The sequence below is a fragment of the Lepidochelys kempii genome, chromosome 16, assembly GCF_965140265.1.
Source record: "Lepidochelys kempii isolate rLepKem1 chromosome 16, rLepKem1.hap2, whole genome shotgun sequence".
Classification (NCBI taxonomy): Eukaryota; Metazoa; Chordata; order Testudines; family Cheloniidae; genus Lepidochelys; species Lepidochelys kempii.
This window is the reverse complement of record NC_133271.1, coordinates 19,672,668-19,689,964: the sequence shown is the minus strand read 5'-3', so window position 1 is coordinate 19,689,964 and position 17,297 is coordinate 19,672,668. Positions and strand designations below refer to the sequence as shown.

The 17,297-nt window shown below is 43.5% G+C and overlaps 2 protein-coding genes across 4 annotated transcripts in view; one reads left to right on the top strand and one right to left on the bottom strand.

The window, feature by feature from the left end:
• Window positions 1-17,297, bottom strand: part of GFI1B (growth factor independent 1B transcriptional repressor) — a 528,565-nt gene that overhangs the window by 235,393 nt on the left and 275,875 nt on the right. The window lies entirely within an intron of this gene.
• DDX31 (DEAD-box helicase 31) overlaps window positions 1-17,297 on the top strand; it is a 75,476-nt gene that overhangs the window by 4,248 nt on the left and 53,931 nt on the right. For all 3 annotated transcript variants that reach the window (XM_073313841.1, XM_073313842.1, XM_073313844.1), the window contains exons 3-13: window positions 146-221; window positions 901-944; window positions 1,413-1,483; window positions 2,426-2,490; window positions 3,857-3,901; window positions 6,021-6,062; window positions 8,169-8,233; window positions 11,758-11,877; window positions 12,265-12,371; window positions 12,883-13,106; window positions 13,945-14,121. In XM_073313841.1, the coding sequence (XP_073169942.1) occupies window positions 146-221; window positions 901-944; window positions 1,413-1,483; window positions 2,426-2,490; window positions 3,857-3,901; window positions 6,021-6,062; window positions 8,169-8,233; window positions 11,758-11,877; window positions 12,265-12,371; window positions 12,883-13,106; window positions 13,945-14,121 (1,036 nt within the window). The remainder of the gene's footprint in view (window positions 1-145; window positions 222-900; window positions 945-1,412; window positions 1,484-2,425; window positions 2,491-3,856; window positions 3,902-6,020; window positions 6,063-8,168; window positions 8,234-11,757; window positions 11,878-12,264; window positions 12,372-12,882; window positions 13,107-13,944; window positions 14,122-17,297) is intronic.

Here is a 17,297-nt window from a genome sequence, read left to right as displayed (position 1 = left end):
GCAGATGTCTTGTTCCAGGCAGACTTTCTGCCACTGGGATTTTTGCATTGGAACCCAAGCTTGACTCTCCTGTGAATCTGGCCTGTAGCCTGTGGGTGTTTGGAACTGTCTCAAGTTGCTTTGGATTATTTCTCCTAACTTGCAGAGGTGGAGTGAAACAGGTGCAGGAAAAAGTTTTCACTTCGGATTCATTCAGCCAGCTGGACCTCCATCCCCATCTGGTGAGTGCTAGATGGGCAACAAGGTCATTGTGTAGTGGTGTAAGGCTGTTTTACAGAGTTGTTTTTAATGGGTCTTTGTTTGGGAGGGTTTGTGCTTTTATACGTGGAGATGAACTTTTGGAGGATATCCCCCTGTGAAGTGAGACATGCTCCCTGTAGGAACCGCTCCTGGTGACTCCGATTAGCTCACTAGTGATGTTGCCATCTGAGGGCAGCTTTTGCATCAACCTCCCAATCAGTACCCTTAGCTGTGCTCCATCCAATGTCAGCAACCCACATCAGCGCTACATCCAGATGCCATTTCAACACCAGTAGCCCATATCCCCACCAGTCCCAGGTCATCTTTCTCAGCTAACACCAGGCCCAGCTGGCACCCAATCCCACTGCATCCAAACACCTCCCATGGTTTCATGTGGGTTGCCAACCAAAATATGTTGAGGATCACTCTGAGGCCATGATTTGATAGCATGTCATGACCCGTCAGGATTAATAACATTTTGAGGGACTAACAGGAATGCTTGTAGGACCAGTGAACTTTTCCAAGCACTTGCCTGGACTAGTGATCAGAGAGAGGGAGAGAATACCATGCTTTGGGGTGTCTCCCTCTCCTGCATTGCAAAAGTCATGAAAGTGAGTACTATAGAATTAAAACCTTTTAACACTGTATTTATCTCTTTAGGTTTCCACAATAACCACTGTCTTGAAGCTGTCTAGTATGACCAGGTAAACTAACCTGTATAAAATACTTTTCACTTCTGTAGCACCTTTCACTGGATGATCTCCAAGCACTTTACAAACGTAATTAATTCATAAGCCCCCACAATTCCTGTGAAAGTCTACGGGAGCTGTGAGTGTGCCACACCTCCAGAAAGCAAGCCATAAAGTAACTTGATGTAGAGAGTCATTGGCAGTGCTGGAAATGGAACCCAGGAGTCCTGGCTCTTGGGCTTTAACCACAAAATCATCCTTATTTCTATTTAGCACAAATAACATTTTTCTGTTGCTCTATTTTCACAAATCCCCATTTCTGGTGTAGTAATTTTCAGCAATAACTGGGAGAGCATCCAGGTTGTGTAAACCCAGGTACATGGTTTTGAAACAATTGAAGGGTTTTAAAACCTCACATCTTTATTAATACTTTGAGACTGATTTGGTGTTTGGTGTTCTTAATTTGTGTTCTTTGTTACGTAGTGTTCAGAAGCAAACTATTCCTGTGCTGCTAAAAGGCAAGGATGCACTGGTGAGGTCCCAGACAGGGTCAGGTCAGTATTTAATTGACAGTGTTCCTTACTCGGGCACAATATCATTTGGATTACATATACTTAAACTAAGCGTTACGTTCACCTGTTACAGTTTGTGAAAATGACAGACCAACAACACTGGCTAGAGACAGGCACACTGTAGATACGGGGTGTGCAGATTTCTTCCATGCAGCTCCACCAGTGTATCTCAATCATGACATGCATCTGCCAGCTAGTCCCAAATCCAAGGAGCCCAGCAAAGGCCAAAGAAGAAGCCACGCTCAAGGGGACCAGTGGATCCAGGCTGCACGCAGTGTCATATTTTGAATACCTGCTCAGTCTTTTGTGAGCAGCATCAAATTTTGCCGATTCACATAGGTGGGGCTGGAAAGAGTATCACCACGTTTTTTCTCCCAGTCTGACCCCATGACCCATCAAGCTTCCCATTTGAGGTTTCTGGCCTCTGACCTCAATTTAGGAGCAGTGGGATCTCTGTTTTTTCATGATTCACTTAAGAACATAAGAACGGCCATACTGGACCAGACCAAAGGTCTGTCTTCTGATGGTGGCCATTGCCAGATGCTCTAGAGAGAATGAACAGAGTGGGGCAATTTTGAGTGACCCATCTCCTGTAGTCCCATCCCAGCTTCTGGCAGTTGGAGTTTTAGGGACACATGGAGCACAGGGTTGCGTCCCTGACCACCTTGGCTAATAGCCGTTGATGGACCTATCCTCCATGAACTTATCTAATTCTTTTTTGAACCGAGTTATACTTTTGGCCTTCACAGCATCCCATGGCAGTGAGTTCCACAGGTTGACTGTGCATTATGTGAAAAAGTACCTCCTTTTGTTTGTTTTAAACCTTCCTCCGATTCATTAAATTTGATTTCCCATCACTACTGAAATCTACAATTTCTACCAGTTTTAAAATGACATAAACATCTTGTTGTTTTTCTTACTAAGGTAAAACTCTTGCCTATGGTATCCCCCTTGTACAGTCCTTGCAGGGAATGAAGTCAAAAATACAGGTATGTACCATAGAAATAAGTGTGCTCTCTTTTATTTTCAAAGCAATAAAAATAAACTACAGCTGGTGCACTGAGGTCAGTAGTGTCTCTTCCTGTTATGATGGTTAAGCAATCTCTCTCCCTATTTAGTTATGACATTTTGGAATTTGGCCTACATGACCCTCGTACTCTGTAAATATAAAAGCAATATAAGAAAAATATTAAGGGCTATATGTTCCCCTACACTTAATGTAGCACAGAGGGTGGATGAATGGGCCAAAATCTTAAGGTGGGGAGTAGGGGAAGGGAAATATCTGTGTAGTGGGAAAGGTGGTTACATGGCAGATGTCCTCCACCACTCCTGCACAGCTACCTCTTTCCTTTCTGCAGCAATAGAGCCTGGCTCCATGTTCCTGAAGCAGGAAGAGTCGGGGAACAGCTGCTTTATCTTATACGTTCCCTCTCAAGTCCATCAAGAGTTGCCATGCTTAAAGCATTTGGAGGTTGACACTTCTAGGAGCAGCAGTAGCTCCCTCTCCGTGGTTTTTCAAACCCTGATGGGAGTGGTCAGTGCATGCCGGGAGGCTAGCTTCAGAGCATGGCAGTGGCTCAGAACTAGGGTGGAGGTCCAGAGACTTGCAAAGGCAGGTTCCTGGTATGCTTTCTCCTCTTCACGTCCTGGCCTCCATATATTTCAACAGCCTCTCTCCATTCAGATCATCATGTTGACCCAGGGGATGGTGCTGCAGATCCGTCCTCCTGTTTTGTGCCTCTTTAGGATGTGACAAGGGGGGTTTGTTCTGAAATTGTTTATGGGTTGAAATAATTGCAGAACAGCCTGGGTTGTCACTATCTGTCTGTTGTGTGTCTAATTGTTTCTGTGCATCAAATATTAGTGTATTTCTGCAGACTAAGAAATAATATGTGAAATTGTATAGATCATATATAACAGGTGTGTGTAACATAATAAAATCTTAGCTACATGATCAGCATGGTGGATTTCACAGTGCAAAAAAGAGAAGACCATCCTCTGCTAACATTTAAAGGTTGTTAGCACCAGGGAAGGAAAAAAGATTTGTTTATGATTATAAGTAGGAGTAATGGAATGACACTGTGCAAAAACAAATGTAGGTTGAATATCAGGGAACAACTTCCTAACGGAGCTCTGCCGTCTAGTAGAAATTCACTAGAAGCCTTAAGGAAAGTGATGGAATCTCCATTGCTTTGAGTCATTTCAAACTGGACTGGGCAATGCAGTGAGGGGGACAATTCTGTCTTGAACCTTAGTAGGATTGATTTCATGAGCGAATAGCCACCTTTGTCTTCTATGATTCTCTGAGTTCACAGTGCATTCTGCTCAATGGTACCCTGTCTCTTCTATTTGCAGCGCAGTGATGGGCCTTATGCACTTATATTAGTTCCAACAAGAGAGGTAAGTTAAGTCGCCTTTTTTCTAAGGTTCATGCAGGCATTTTAGAGTTGTGGTTCTTGTTACTTTCTCAGGCCCTGAGTATTTGACCATTGATTCCAGTAGGAGCAGGTTTGGGCTCTTGGCAAGCTCAAGAGTGCTCGTGAGATGTCTTAGCTAGTGAGAAGTTTACGTGAAAACTTTCAAGTGCAGGAGAGTTCAGTGCCTCCTGCCGTACACTCTAATTTCCATCCTAAGTTACATTATAACAACTTTCAGCATGGCAGTGCTTGCACTAGTTCTTGCTCTGTGATCTTTTAGGGATATCCTTGATTTTATTCCAGTGCCGAGGGGTAGATTTTCAGGTAGAGATTCGTGGCTCGTGTCATTGCCAGGAGGAATTATTGGCCGAATTCACTCCTGGCATAAGCATTTGCGACTCCATTGCAGGGAGTGGAGTTGTGCCCACAACTACCAGTGGTGATCTTTGGCCCACATGGTCTCCAGATCCCCCACATGGAAATGTTTCTTCCCGGGATATCCCATATGATCAGCTGGCATGTTACCAGTTAGTGGTGAACTATAAAGAGAGGCAGTCCAATCTTGATTTCAGTTCTGTACCCCATGTGTTCCCTTCTATCAAAGTCTCCCTGTCATCTTTAATTTAACAAAAAGTAAGCATTTAAGAGTGAGAGATTTGGGATGCCCAGTGGGACAGTTTGGTGGTTCATCTCTTCTCTCCTTTCCAATCCTTCACTCAAATCTTCCCCTTCCAGTAAGAATATTTGCTGTCAGTATGAAATGTTTTCTCTTGCCTTCAGTGCCATACAGAAGTAAGCTGGGGAGAAACATCCAAGTTTCCCCTTGTGTTTAAGAATTGGTGGCAACACTGGAAGCTCCTTGGCTTAATACATAGGAAGGGAGAAATTTGTCTAGCATGGGAAGGGAGAGTTTGAGTAAAATCAGTGCTGCAAACGCAACGGTTTATACAGACATTCCTGTTGATTTTTAAAGCCCCTTTTCAAATCCATCAGTGAATGTATACGCAAACCAGGAGTTTGTTTGTTCTCTGAACTCTTGCTTGATTTATTTTATTTGCCTTACAAAGGCAATTTCAGAGCAGAGTATCAATGTTTTCCATATCAAACGCTAATAACTTCCATGTGGAGAATTGATCACAGGTAACTAGTTTTGGGCACAATGTTTTATGCAACCTGCATTGCAGTATCTCAGCTCAATTCTGGGAAGGGAGAAGGCTCTGAAGCTATTTTAAATTTTTTACAGTGGCAAACTTTCTGATTCCCCAGGATGCTGCATAAATACTAAGCATGTTCATAAAATGGATTAAAGGGTTGCTGTTGAGTACATTTATAAAGTTAGTCTGTGATTACAATTGGTATTATTTTTACTTTCCAGGGTTTGTAATGGCCTCTTTGAAAGTTTGGCAAATAAATAATATTTAGCACTTGCCCACGTTTCGTCAGAGGAATTCAAATCATTTTACCCACATAAATAAGCCTCACTCATATACATGTGCAACGTGTGCTCGGTAAATGTTATCCCCACTTTGCAGGAGGGGAAATGAAGTTGCAGAAAGGTCACATGGCATGTCCTCGGTCGCACACTGAGTCAGTGGCAGTGCTGGGAACGCAACCCACAAGTGCTGGCTGCCAGTCCACTGCTTTAACCCATGGTTTACACTCCCTTTCTCTAACAGTTTTCTCCTGGAAGACATTCCATATTATCCCACACTGGTTTTAGTGAAGGAAAACCCAGCATGCCTTGGATAGTTTCTTTCTTGTGCATCAGCATCACCGAAGATGTCAACGGAAACGTGCACAGCTCTGAGAACAGTGTTTATTAATTTGAACCAGCAGAGGGAGCACAAGACATTGTTTTTGTATAGGTCCAAAGCAAATAGAGGTTTCTTCCTTTTTGCTGACTGTTTAATTGATAGGATACTGGGTGGGGTATATTTTTTTATTTAATAAAGATATTTAGAATTCATCACCAACATACATCACCAGTTTTTAAGAGTCTGCAGAAAAATTAAAATTTGATATAAATTGTGTGAAGCTATCTTTCTAGTACGGACGTGTCAGACTTCCATAAAACTTTATTTTCCATCTGTTGATATCTGCAGCTAGCCCTACAGAGCTTTGATACAGTCCAGAAATTGCTGAAGGTAAGGATTTCATTCTTTATTTCCTTTTCACTCCTTCCCGAGCCTTTTGCTATGAGATGCTAAGCATCGTCACTTCCCCTAAGCGCAATAGGGAGTTGAGGGGACTCCGTACCTAACAGGATATCTAGTCCTTAAAGTAAAGAATAAAACCAGTTCACTTTGTTTTTAACGTTCAAGGGAAAGCTGAGCACATTTAAGCTTGATTTTCCCTATTGGATGTTTTCAACTATTCAGTGACTGCTGTGATGATTCTTTCTAATACCCTAGGGAGCTAAATACATATTTGTTAAAGAAGAGTAGTAGATATTAAAAATAGATTTGTTGCAATGTTTTGTTTTTAGAGATGCCTGCCACTGCTTCAGAATTTCCATGTCTCTGAATGGGAACTCTTACCGGGACAGATACCACTGGACTCAGACTGATGTTAGACAGAGAAGGCTCTGATGTAGTAAAATGGGCCTCAGGGAATCAGAGGGCCTCTTGAATGTGTGCGGAAATTTGAGACTTGCAAAGTGTTGTGTTGGTATTTTTTTTTTTTTTAATTTGGTTAAATTAACCCAAAGAAAATGACGGTAAGAATATTAGAACGCCCCTCACAACAGCTTTAGGCAATGGTCCTACAAACACTTACTCATATGTTGAACTTTACTTCCGTGAGTAGTTCCATTGATTTCAATGGGACGACGGCCAGTGGTAAAGTTATGCCTATGAATAAGCATTTGCAAGCTCGAGGCCTTAGTCTCTGCCTTCCCATGCAGCCAGCTAGTTTCCCAAGTCCTACCCCATCACCCTACTGTCAAGGTGTTTTTTTTTAAAAATTATACTAAAGACATTTTAAAAATATTTTAGTCATTTTTTCTTTGTAATTAAATGTCATAATTAAAAGATCTTTGATATTAAATTCAAGTCTTCCTTTTAACATTGGCCAATTGCATTCCATCAAGATCTAGAGCAGTTAAAGGTGACATTTCAATGAGGAGGGGAAAATTGGACTTGCACTCTTGTTTTCTTCTTTCTTATGTGTAACAGGTAATATCCACACAAGCAAGACTAAACCTGGTTAAAATACAGTCATGGCCACTGCTTTGTTATGGTATGATGGCCCAGTGTGGTAAAATTTGTAGTGTTGGTGAGGCCTACATTTCCTGGTATAGCTAATTTCTTTGATCGGGTTTTTGTAAGGGCTTCCCATAATGATGAAGGGGTGGAAAGACATTTCTGTAAGGAGCTGGCTGAATTCCTGTTGAAAATATTAATGCTGCTGGGGTTTTATTGTGTTTGTTAGGGCACCTAGAACCTTGGATACATTCCTTTTAAAATATTTATTTATTTGATTTATTATAAGTTTAAATGTAATAAATTATTGGCGATGGTATGCTGGACTAGATGGTCCAATGGCCCGCTCCGTTAGGGGAGTTCTTGTATTCCTACATGGCATGTCACAAGCTGAGCAGTGTCCTGGCCTTTACATATCTTGTGGTTAATTATGTACCGTGTTAAAACTTATGTTCCATCTTTCTTCCAAGCCCCCTCTTGAATGAGGTGGAGGGGGTCCGTATTTTGTTTTCAACTGTTAAAAACTGGGCTTCGCTCTATTCTGCTGGAGATTAGGACCCCATTGACATCAATGACAGAACTCCTATTGACTTCAGTGGAGCTGGTATTTCACCTTGGGAGCCTTTATTAGCCCAATAACAAACCTATATAAAGGATCTTTATTATGTTTCTTTATATTTTGCTTGGCTATAGGAAGATTTTGCTTAAAAGGCAACAGGAAGAAATAGAATCGCAAATTGTCTTTGATCATTTAGGTTACACAGGGAGGAGGGGGAGACTTATTATACTATTGGAAGCGATGCAAAAATGATTGTATTTCCATCTTCCCAAACAACATTAGAAGCAAGTTAAATAGCTAGAATTAAATTTACCACTGATATTTAGCTGCAGGTAGTACAGTGCACGTGGGCTGTATCTGTTAGATCAAATCAGAAGCACAGCTATAAATCTGAGTTGCCTATCTTTTTGTCAAGAAAAATCAGTTTTGGATTAGTATCAGGCCTCTTCTTAAGACTACTTCATATAGGTCTTGGTTTACCCCCACTGTAGCCATTTACCTGGATTGTGCCTGGCGTGCTAATGGGGGGAGAAAAGAGGAAGTCTGAAAAAGCCAGGTAGGAAGCCAATTTCTTAAAATTATGTTTGGGTTCTACTTGTATCCTTTCATCTGTTTCTATTGCTGAGAATGCCTTTTTATTGGGAGAGATGCTTGTGGCTTGATCAAGGGGTGACCCCCCCGCCCCCGATCTTACACAGAACTAGTGACTGGGTGAGCAGGGAGCATTCGCCTCCCTCAGTTAGCTCTAGTTTTAAAATGTTGATGAGCCTTCTGATGAGATGACCCCTGTCGAAGTCAGTGTTTTTCTTCCTCTGACAAACACCTATATTTGCTTAGTCTACAGCACTGACTGAAACAGGAATGTATTTGTCATGGAGATAACAGCTGGATTTTTTCCCCCTACTGTTAAAATCTCACCCTTTTTATTTAATTGTAAGCAAATAATCCTAAACAGTGTTCTTGCATAAGTGGATATTACATATATAAGAGCTGTGTGGGAACCAACATTCCCATTTAGTGGGAAATTCCATGATTTTGACATTTGTTTTAGTTCTGAATCGGAACAAAACCAAAGATTTTCTAAATATTCTGCAAAACAATTTTCAAATGTTGTTTGTTTTGATTTTGACTTTTTTAGTTTTATGTTGTAATTTATCTTGTAAAATAGATTTAAAAACAAAAAATTGAAGTGTTCTATTATGAAGAAGTCAAAATGGAACTTTTCAACATTATCAAAACCTTTCATTTTAATTTTTTTCAAAATTTCCTCAAAAATCAGCACTTTCCCACAGAAAGTTTTGATTTAGATGAAAAGGCATTTTCCAATGGAAATCCTTTCCATTGGAAATTTTTTTTGCCAGTTCTAATACATACATGTACACCTTGTGTGGTTAAAAATCAAAACTTTTTTTTTTTTTCATTTAAATTATTTTTTTAATGAACCTTCTATGGTTAAATTTGCTGTAAGCGATTAAAATCATTTAAATAACATTTTAAAAATATGATGCTTCACTGAGCCCTCCTCAACTCTGAGTGAGTTAATGCTGCTTTTCAAATTATATATAAAATCAAGAAGAAAATGCATTTAATTTTTTGTGATCCATTCAAACTTATAAATGTCACAGCCATGTTCGACATTAAGTATCCGTATTATTGTCCGTCTTTCTAATGAAGCAAATGCTGGTATTTACATTTTTTCGAAATGGAAGTATTTCCAGATTGTGTTGTGCAGAAAAGCTTTTGCCTTAATTGCTACTTAAACTGAAACTAAAAGTATGTGCAGAGGGAATGTTTTCTTCATTTGAATTAGTTCATTCAAAGTTGGGAAGCTGATTGGGAGTTGAAAAGGCAGGGAAGCTGGTTTTCTCCTCCAATCTATGAATAAAAACCAGGTGGAAGACAAAGAGGTCTACTAATTCTAAACGTTTGAAGGATGTGGTGTCAGATGTTCAGAGATATTACATAAGAATGGCCATCCTGGGTCAGACCAATGGTCCATGTAGCCCAGTATCCTGTCTTCTGACAGTGACCAATGCCAGATGCTTCAGAGGGAATGAACAGAACAGAGCAATTACTGAATGATCTATACCCTGTCATCCAATCCCAGCATCTGGCAGTCAGAGGCTTAGCTATCTTGGTTAATAGCCATAGACGGACCTATCCTCTAGGAACTTACCTAATTCTATTTTGAACCCAGTTATACTTTTGGCCTTAATGATGCTGATAAGTGCCTTTTGGGGTTTTCAGAAGTGCCAAAGCAGGCTGGGTGCTAATTCTCTTTAATTTCAACTCCCATTGATGTCAATGGGAATTAGGTGCCCAACCTGTGTCGGCACTTTTGAAAATCCTACTATGCACCTATCTGCATCTTTAGGTGCCTTTGGCAGTGCTGGGAGCTAAAGATGAGCCAGCACTCTGATCACTTATGTACCATCAGCCCTTCTCCCCCACACAAGGCCTAGTGGGGATATGTAAGATAATTAACTGGGAAGGCTGATGAACCAATTAGCCCATCTATAAGAAAGGCATAGGGAGGAAGTAGTGGAGAGAGGGCCTGGGCTAGCTGAGGCTGGTGTGTTCCGAGAGCTCAAGTAAGGGAGATCTCTGTTCCTCCCTAGCCCTGTGGGAAAGGGCTAAAGGTGACGAAGCGCTGTAAAAAAATTCGCTGCACAAGATTGTGTTGGGGTTGGTGATGGGAATGTAAATAAATCACATGAAGTTGCCTCTTACTGCACAGAGTCTGAGAAGTTTCTGGGGCATCAGAGTACGGGGACAGAGCATGTCTCGGTACAGTGCCTACATACCTTTGAAAGTCTGGCCTATGCTGATCAGAAATAATCCATCAGTTCACTAACTACAGTTAATATTTCCTTTGTTTTAGAAACCAGTTTTAAATGCAGAGCTTGTTTTGATAAACTTGCTTTTTTTTCTGGTACATCCAGCACAAATTTAAAATGCTGGTTTTGTGCAATTTTAATTGAATTCCAGTTTACATCCAAATGCGGCTTGAAAAAAATCAGAAATTATCATCTAGTAAATAAGAAATGCATCACTTGCCATTAGCTAACATTATAAACCATGTAAAATTCAATGAAATGTATGTCCAGCTATAAAATTGCTAAAGTAAATGTGTATAGATACAGTGTATCCTCCTGGTTAGCAAAAACAAGTACCAAATTTAGTGTAAAAGCTATATTTTAATCATTACCAACCAATTAAAAAAAATTCATTCTAAGGAAAATAACTAAAAGGTACAAATGCAAGAGAAGATTTAAAATCAATTCTTTAAATTTAGGTTTCCTGCTTGCTGATTTAAGTCATGATTAACAGTGATGATTTAAATCAGTCTACCCAGATATAGGGGGTGTGTGGATATCTGTATTTTTATATTATTGTTTATATATAAGCAAATTGTGTGTGTGCACATATATTTATGCACACGATAGCCTCAAACCCCCGTTATCTAAATTTGTCACTGACATAGGAAAACCCCCTGCATTTATGAGGACAAGACTTGAGAGCCAGAAATGCCTGTGTTTTAATCTCTGATATTGGCTCACTTTGTGGCCTTGGGAAAGTTATTTAACCCTGCCTGTGTAAAATGGAGATTAAAATATTGGCCTGTCTCGCAGCGGGTTGCATTAATTAGCTGTATTTGTACAGCATTTTGAAGATAGAAAACTCCATATTAGTGCCATGTATTATTTATATTAATGATGGAAATGAAGAGCTAGTGTAGTAGATAACCTGAAGAGTGAAGTGAGCTATTATATGATAATACGCATGCTGCTATCCAAGATTGGGCACTTCTGCAGAGTAAAGCTGAAAACTCAGATGCATCTCTTGCAAACTAGGGATGAGTTGTCCTTGGTTGCTTTTTAGCTGTGTGAAGCATCTTCTCTTTAAAGAACTAGAGTGAAATCCTGGCCCCACTGAAGTCAATGAGCGTTCTGGCATTGACTGTAGTGGGGATGGGATTTCTCCCCTGTACTATGCGGGCTCCAGTTCCCAAGTCCAGATCACTGCTATTACCAGATTAAGGATAAACTGTGAACTCTTTATTTAATTTAATTTGAACAGATTACGTAAAGGAATAAATATTCTCATTTCAACTCCTGGCCGCCTGATTGATCACATCAAGTCCACAAAGTGCATTCACTTCCGTCGTATTCAGTGGCTGATTATGGATGAGGCTGACAGGTAAACTTTTAAGTGTTTAGACATTTGACATGGATAACGAGAACCTCTACAGCTACATTAGATAATGTATTCAACATTTTAAAAATAAGAGATCTAAACCGTAATGCTCCAGGGCATAAACCAACCACTTAGTGCCTGGGGTTTGGATGACGTTTCCCTCTGGGCAGGTTATTCTACAGCTGTCCATTACAGGGATTCTTGCACCTTCTGACACATCTGGTGCTGGCCACTGTTGGAGATAGGGTACGGGACTAGACAGGCCACTTGTCTAATCCACTATGGCCCATCCTATGTTCCTAATTGGCTCATGTAACCTTGAGCCTTCTCTTCCTTCTCTTTTCCTCTCTCTTCCCATAATGTCTTCTGTGGTCTCCATCTTATTTGCAGGATCCTGGACATGGGCTTTGAGAAGGATGTGACCGTGATACTCAATGCTTTAAATGCAGAGAGTGAGAGGCGGCAGAATGTCCTGCTCTCAGCCACGCTCACAGAGGGTAAGTTATAAATTGGGGAGTGGTCCTGCTTTGAGCAGGGGTTGGACTAGATGACCTCCTGAGGTCTCTTCCAACCCTGATATTCTATGATTCTATAGACATAGTTGCTGGAACTAGGGATGCTGGGGGTGCTACTGCACCCCCGGCTTCAAGTGGTTTCCATCATAGACAGGGTTTGGTTCAATGGCTCTCAGCACCCCCACTATATCAATTGTTCCTGCAGCTCTGATTGTAGAGCACGCCTAGACCATGCCTCTCTCTCAGGTCACACATCTCTCATGTATCAAACATTGAAGTCTGTCGGAATGTTTTGCCAATTTCTTGAAAACGTTACACCTACATCAACCTCAAGCTGACCTCTACTGCTCCTGTAGACCAGCATGCCTTGCTCTTGAGGTGCACATGTTTATTCTACTACATTAATACTCAGGGAGACAAAGCGGAACAATTTCCTACAGTTTACTTGCAGAGAAGCTTCTGCTTTGTGTGTAATGGATTTTGTTTGGTGCAGGAGTAACGAGGTTGGCCGATATCAGTTTGCATGATCCAGTGAGCATTGCCATTGTGGATGAAACCTGGGACAGAACCACACCAGAGCAGGAAGCCATGTGTTCACCAGCCCGCATGGTAGAGGAAGGCTTTGCCATACCGGAAAAACTCAAACAGCATGTGGTGCTGGTTCCCAGCAAACTGCGGCTTGTCACCCTAGCAGCTTTTATCCTGGGGAAGTGCAAGGTGAGGCTCCGTCTGTGTTGTATTCACACCTGATTGGAATGAAGTGGCTCATGAGCATTTCTGCCTCCTATTTTTCTATAGGGTCATGCAACTGAAAATGAAAGCGAGTAGCAGATGGGATTGTGTTCTGCTGCATAAAATCCAATGGCCGAAGTCATTCCATGGTAGCCTGATTTTGTCTGTGAACCAAATCCTGAGCTCCTTCCTTGGGCTAAACTTCCACTGAATCCAACTCTTGTGTGTGTGTTTTCAAGGGCTCTGGGGTTGAGGGCCAGCTCTACATATATGGTGTACACACACACACGCACACACACACACCCCTCACCCCCGTTTGGAAACACGAATACCTAAATTGCATTGTGTTCTGATGAAGGTCAGACTTGGGCTCAGTCTAACTTCCTCTGGTCAGGAGTTGTGGAACTTGGGGCCTTCCACTGAGAAATCCCTTATTTCAGCACCCGAGGAGCCCAGCCTAGGCTCTGTCAGCTGCAGTGTTCCAGTGGCATACAGCTGTCTCAGATTGGGGCATTGCCTGGTCCTAGGCCATCAAGGGCCATGTGGCTTATATCTAAGACTTCGATCTGTGTTCAGAAGTGAACTAGGAGCCAGTGGAGTGTGCAGGGCACCAGCGTGAGCTGTTCCCCTCTGTCTTCCTAGCTCAGCCGGGAGGCTCCTGTGTGTGGGATGGGAACTTTTGTTTTTAGCCGCCAGTTTATGTGCCAACATTTTTAATTGGTCTGTCTTCGGATGTATTAGAAACTGAGGTCATTGGGGGCTCAGAGAATCGCCCGAGGCTTATAAACATGGCCGTGTGTGTGTGTTCTTGTTCTCCCTGCAGTTTGAAAAACGCCACAAGATGATCGTTTTTTTCTCCAGCTGTGAGCAAGTGGAGTTCCATTGCAAGCTCCTCCTGAAAATCCTGCTGGGAGGCCGAAAGGCTGAAGAACCTGAACGTTTGCCGCTCCCCCCTTCACACTTAAAGTTCCTGCGACTACACGGCAACATGGAGCAGGAGGTGAGTACCGCTGAAGAGTGTATTAAAAGTGGAATGGGCTGAGGACTGTCCTCATTTGCCCCTCCACCCTAATCTCCTCCCCCACAGGAAAAGTTTTTTCACATCCTCTGTTTTGTTCTACAACCACATTCCAGTTACGTGACTGGGGTAAAACTGGTACATCCTAATAATACAAATACCTCGCTTTTATATCGCCCCTTTGATCGGTGGCTCTCGAAGCCCTTTACAAAGGAGGTCAATATCATCATCCCCTCTGGTACATGGTGCTAGGACTGGAAATTGGTCACTCACTGTGCTGTTGAATCTATGCAGCTGTGCTTCTAGGCATGTTATGGGTTCTTTATACCCAAGGGATCACATGGTGTGAACAGAACACTGGTGAAGGGGTCTACAGGTGCTGTCTTGTAGCAGAAACTTCCTCTTCCTTCTCCTCCTCTTCTGATTCCAGCCTTGGTCAGCCCTCTTAAGTGTGGCAACATGGTCCAGCAGTTAGGGCACAGGTATGGGAGTCCGGAGACCTGGCTTCTATACCGGACTCGGCCAATGATCCATTGTGTGACTTTGGGTGAGTTGTTTCACCTTGTGGGGCCTTCGGTTTCCCCATGCATTGATACGCAGAGTGATCCACGCCCACGAAGCGCTACGGCAAAGCTGTGCTGTTGTTTCAGTGCGCTGATGCAGTCACACAATGTTCCCCAGTGGACAAACTTAAACCATTGCCCCTTCGTGAGCCTACATTTTCAGCTTTCTGAGCTAGGCAGGAAAGTTCTCTGACTAGCAAAGGAAATAATCGTATAAAATAACATTTATTATGAATAACATTCAGGACTCGGTCAGCCAGTGTATCAGCTAACAAATTGCTGGCCCCATTATTATGGAGCTGAGCAGAGTGGCTTTGGCTGCAAAGAACAGTCCCGTGGGAGGGAGTTGTCTGGCAAGGGATTGTATTACAGCAACCCAACGAAAGATCACCTAACAAAAGCGACTGGTGTGTTGGTGTTGGATATGCAGGGCCTCGCTGACCAGCTGATTAGAATAAGATTTGATCCAGAAGGAAGTGAGAGGCCAGGAGAAGCGTGTCAGTTTCTGCTGTGAATGTTCATTCTCTCTTAGTAGGAGAGTGAAACGTGTGAGCCATTGTCTCTGAAAAGACAGCAACCCTCTCCCTGCCCCTCTCCCAGGGGGAGAGTCACTGCCCTGCCCTGAGCAGCAAGGCAGAGGTGGCAAATGAACAGTGCTCATTTGATGAGGCAAGAGGTGAAGAGCCATTGTTTCTCTCGCTCATTCCCATCCTGCCAAGACCAGGAACATGTGTTTCGCTGTCCTGTATGCTGGCCTTCCTTCAGCCTGCCCGCCTGAGAGCAAGCAGGCCTGGTCTGGTCCGACTCTACCCCGACCAGCTGTTAAGGCAACAGAACGCCACTAAGTAGCTGGCATCAAGGGAAGGGTTTTGCCTTTTTAGTACCCAGTGTGTAATTAGTGCTTGATGTCTTCAAATTAAGAGCATTAATGGAGCTAAATTGTGGATCCCATATGGTACTGCTGAGCACGGCTGCTGTCAGTGTCAACAAGATGCAATGCGTTCTTTTCTTCCGTTTTTGTTGGGAGAAGGTTGGGCATGTCAGGGAGGCCCAGGCTGCTAGTGTCCTTCCTCGGAGCAGAATGATGCGTCCAGCCAGGGCACAAATGGGTAAAGATTCCATAGATGCCTCTTTCATCTAGCCCCCTGCTAAAAATAGACCTATATTGATAGGGATTGGAGCTGGAGCAAGGCTTGGAGAGTGAGGGCAAGGATACCTTGGGGGGGAAAAACCTGCTGCCAATAGATACCAAAGAGACGTGTGATATTCTTGAGGCTAGAGAGAGCCTGAGCTAGAGAAATGGAAAGGGTGAGATCTAAGACAACTCAGGAAAGTAGATTGGGACATGTTCACTGACTTCCCTCAGCTGAGAAGAGAGGAGAGGTGGTGGAGACCAGGTGGTACAGTAAATTAAAGCATTCACCTTTTGCCTCTGGAGACCTGGGTTCAAGGATTGCCTCATGTGGGTTTGATGGGATGATGTAAGTCAAAGTCCCTTTTTATTTCACAAGAAAATACAGTGTGGTTGGATGCAATAAACAGTGTCTGTTCAGGAAAGTCCCAGGGCTGGAATAGCAAAAGGTTCTGCAGGTAGAGCTGGAGGTGAATTGGTGGAGCTGTGTCGGGTCTTGGCAGAGCTGTGCGAGGTGATGTCAGATGAGCCCGTGTTCCAAGCTCTGTTAGGGTGAGAGACGTCTCTGGTGACAATTCAGTGTATATGGCCCAGGCCATGGTGACAAGGCTAAGCTGCTTCCCCACATGCGAGTGTCTTCCTGGGGATGCTGATGGGGGAATGGCAGGGAGGGTCTCGCTTTAGAGTGGGTTCGAGAAAATGTTTCATTCAGCTCAGCAGTTGATGATTCTGATACTTAAGCCCCACAAGATGTGAGTGCTGCATGGATTGGGGGAGAGGAAAGCAGTGATTTTTTTTTTTTCACTGTCACAGTGCTTTAACCCAACTTGATCGCTAGGGGGAACCTCATAGACTCTCCCAGGCAGAGTTATATCTAAGCCAGCAACTAGACCTGCCTCCTTCTAGTCCAGGGGTGGGCAAACTTTTTGGCCCTAGGACTACATCGGGTACAGAAATTGTATGGAGGGCCAGGTAGGGAAGGCTGAGGGCGGTTATGCCACCCCAAACAGCAAGGCATGGCCTGGCCCCCACCCCTATTCCAGCCCCCAGGAACTCCCACCCCCATCCAACCCCCCTTGCTCCCCACCCCCTGACCGCTCCCCTGGGCCCCCCCCCCATCCAACCCTCCCTGCTCTCCCCACCCCACATTACCTCTGGGGTTGGGGGACTCAGGGGGGCTCAGTCCTTTCCCTGTGCATTTCCCCTACTCGTTTGGCTGCTCTTCCTGGCATTCGGGCAAGGCTTGCTTCCTGTCTGGGCTTGGCTGCTGGGGACAGGGGCCAAGCATGCTGGAGGTGGAAGGGGGCCCTGGTTTGCTCTGCCCCTTTCCCCAGCAGCAGGGCCCAGGCTCCTTGACCACCCCCATGCAAGCCCTCCTGCTCCTTGCCTCCCCCCCACCCCCTGAACTCCCCCTGACCATGCCGCCCTGGAGCACCAGATCTGGCCGCTGTAGCCGTGCCACC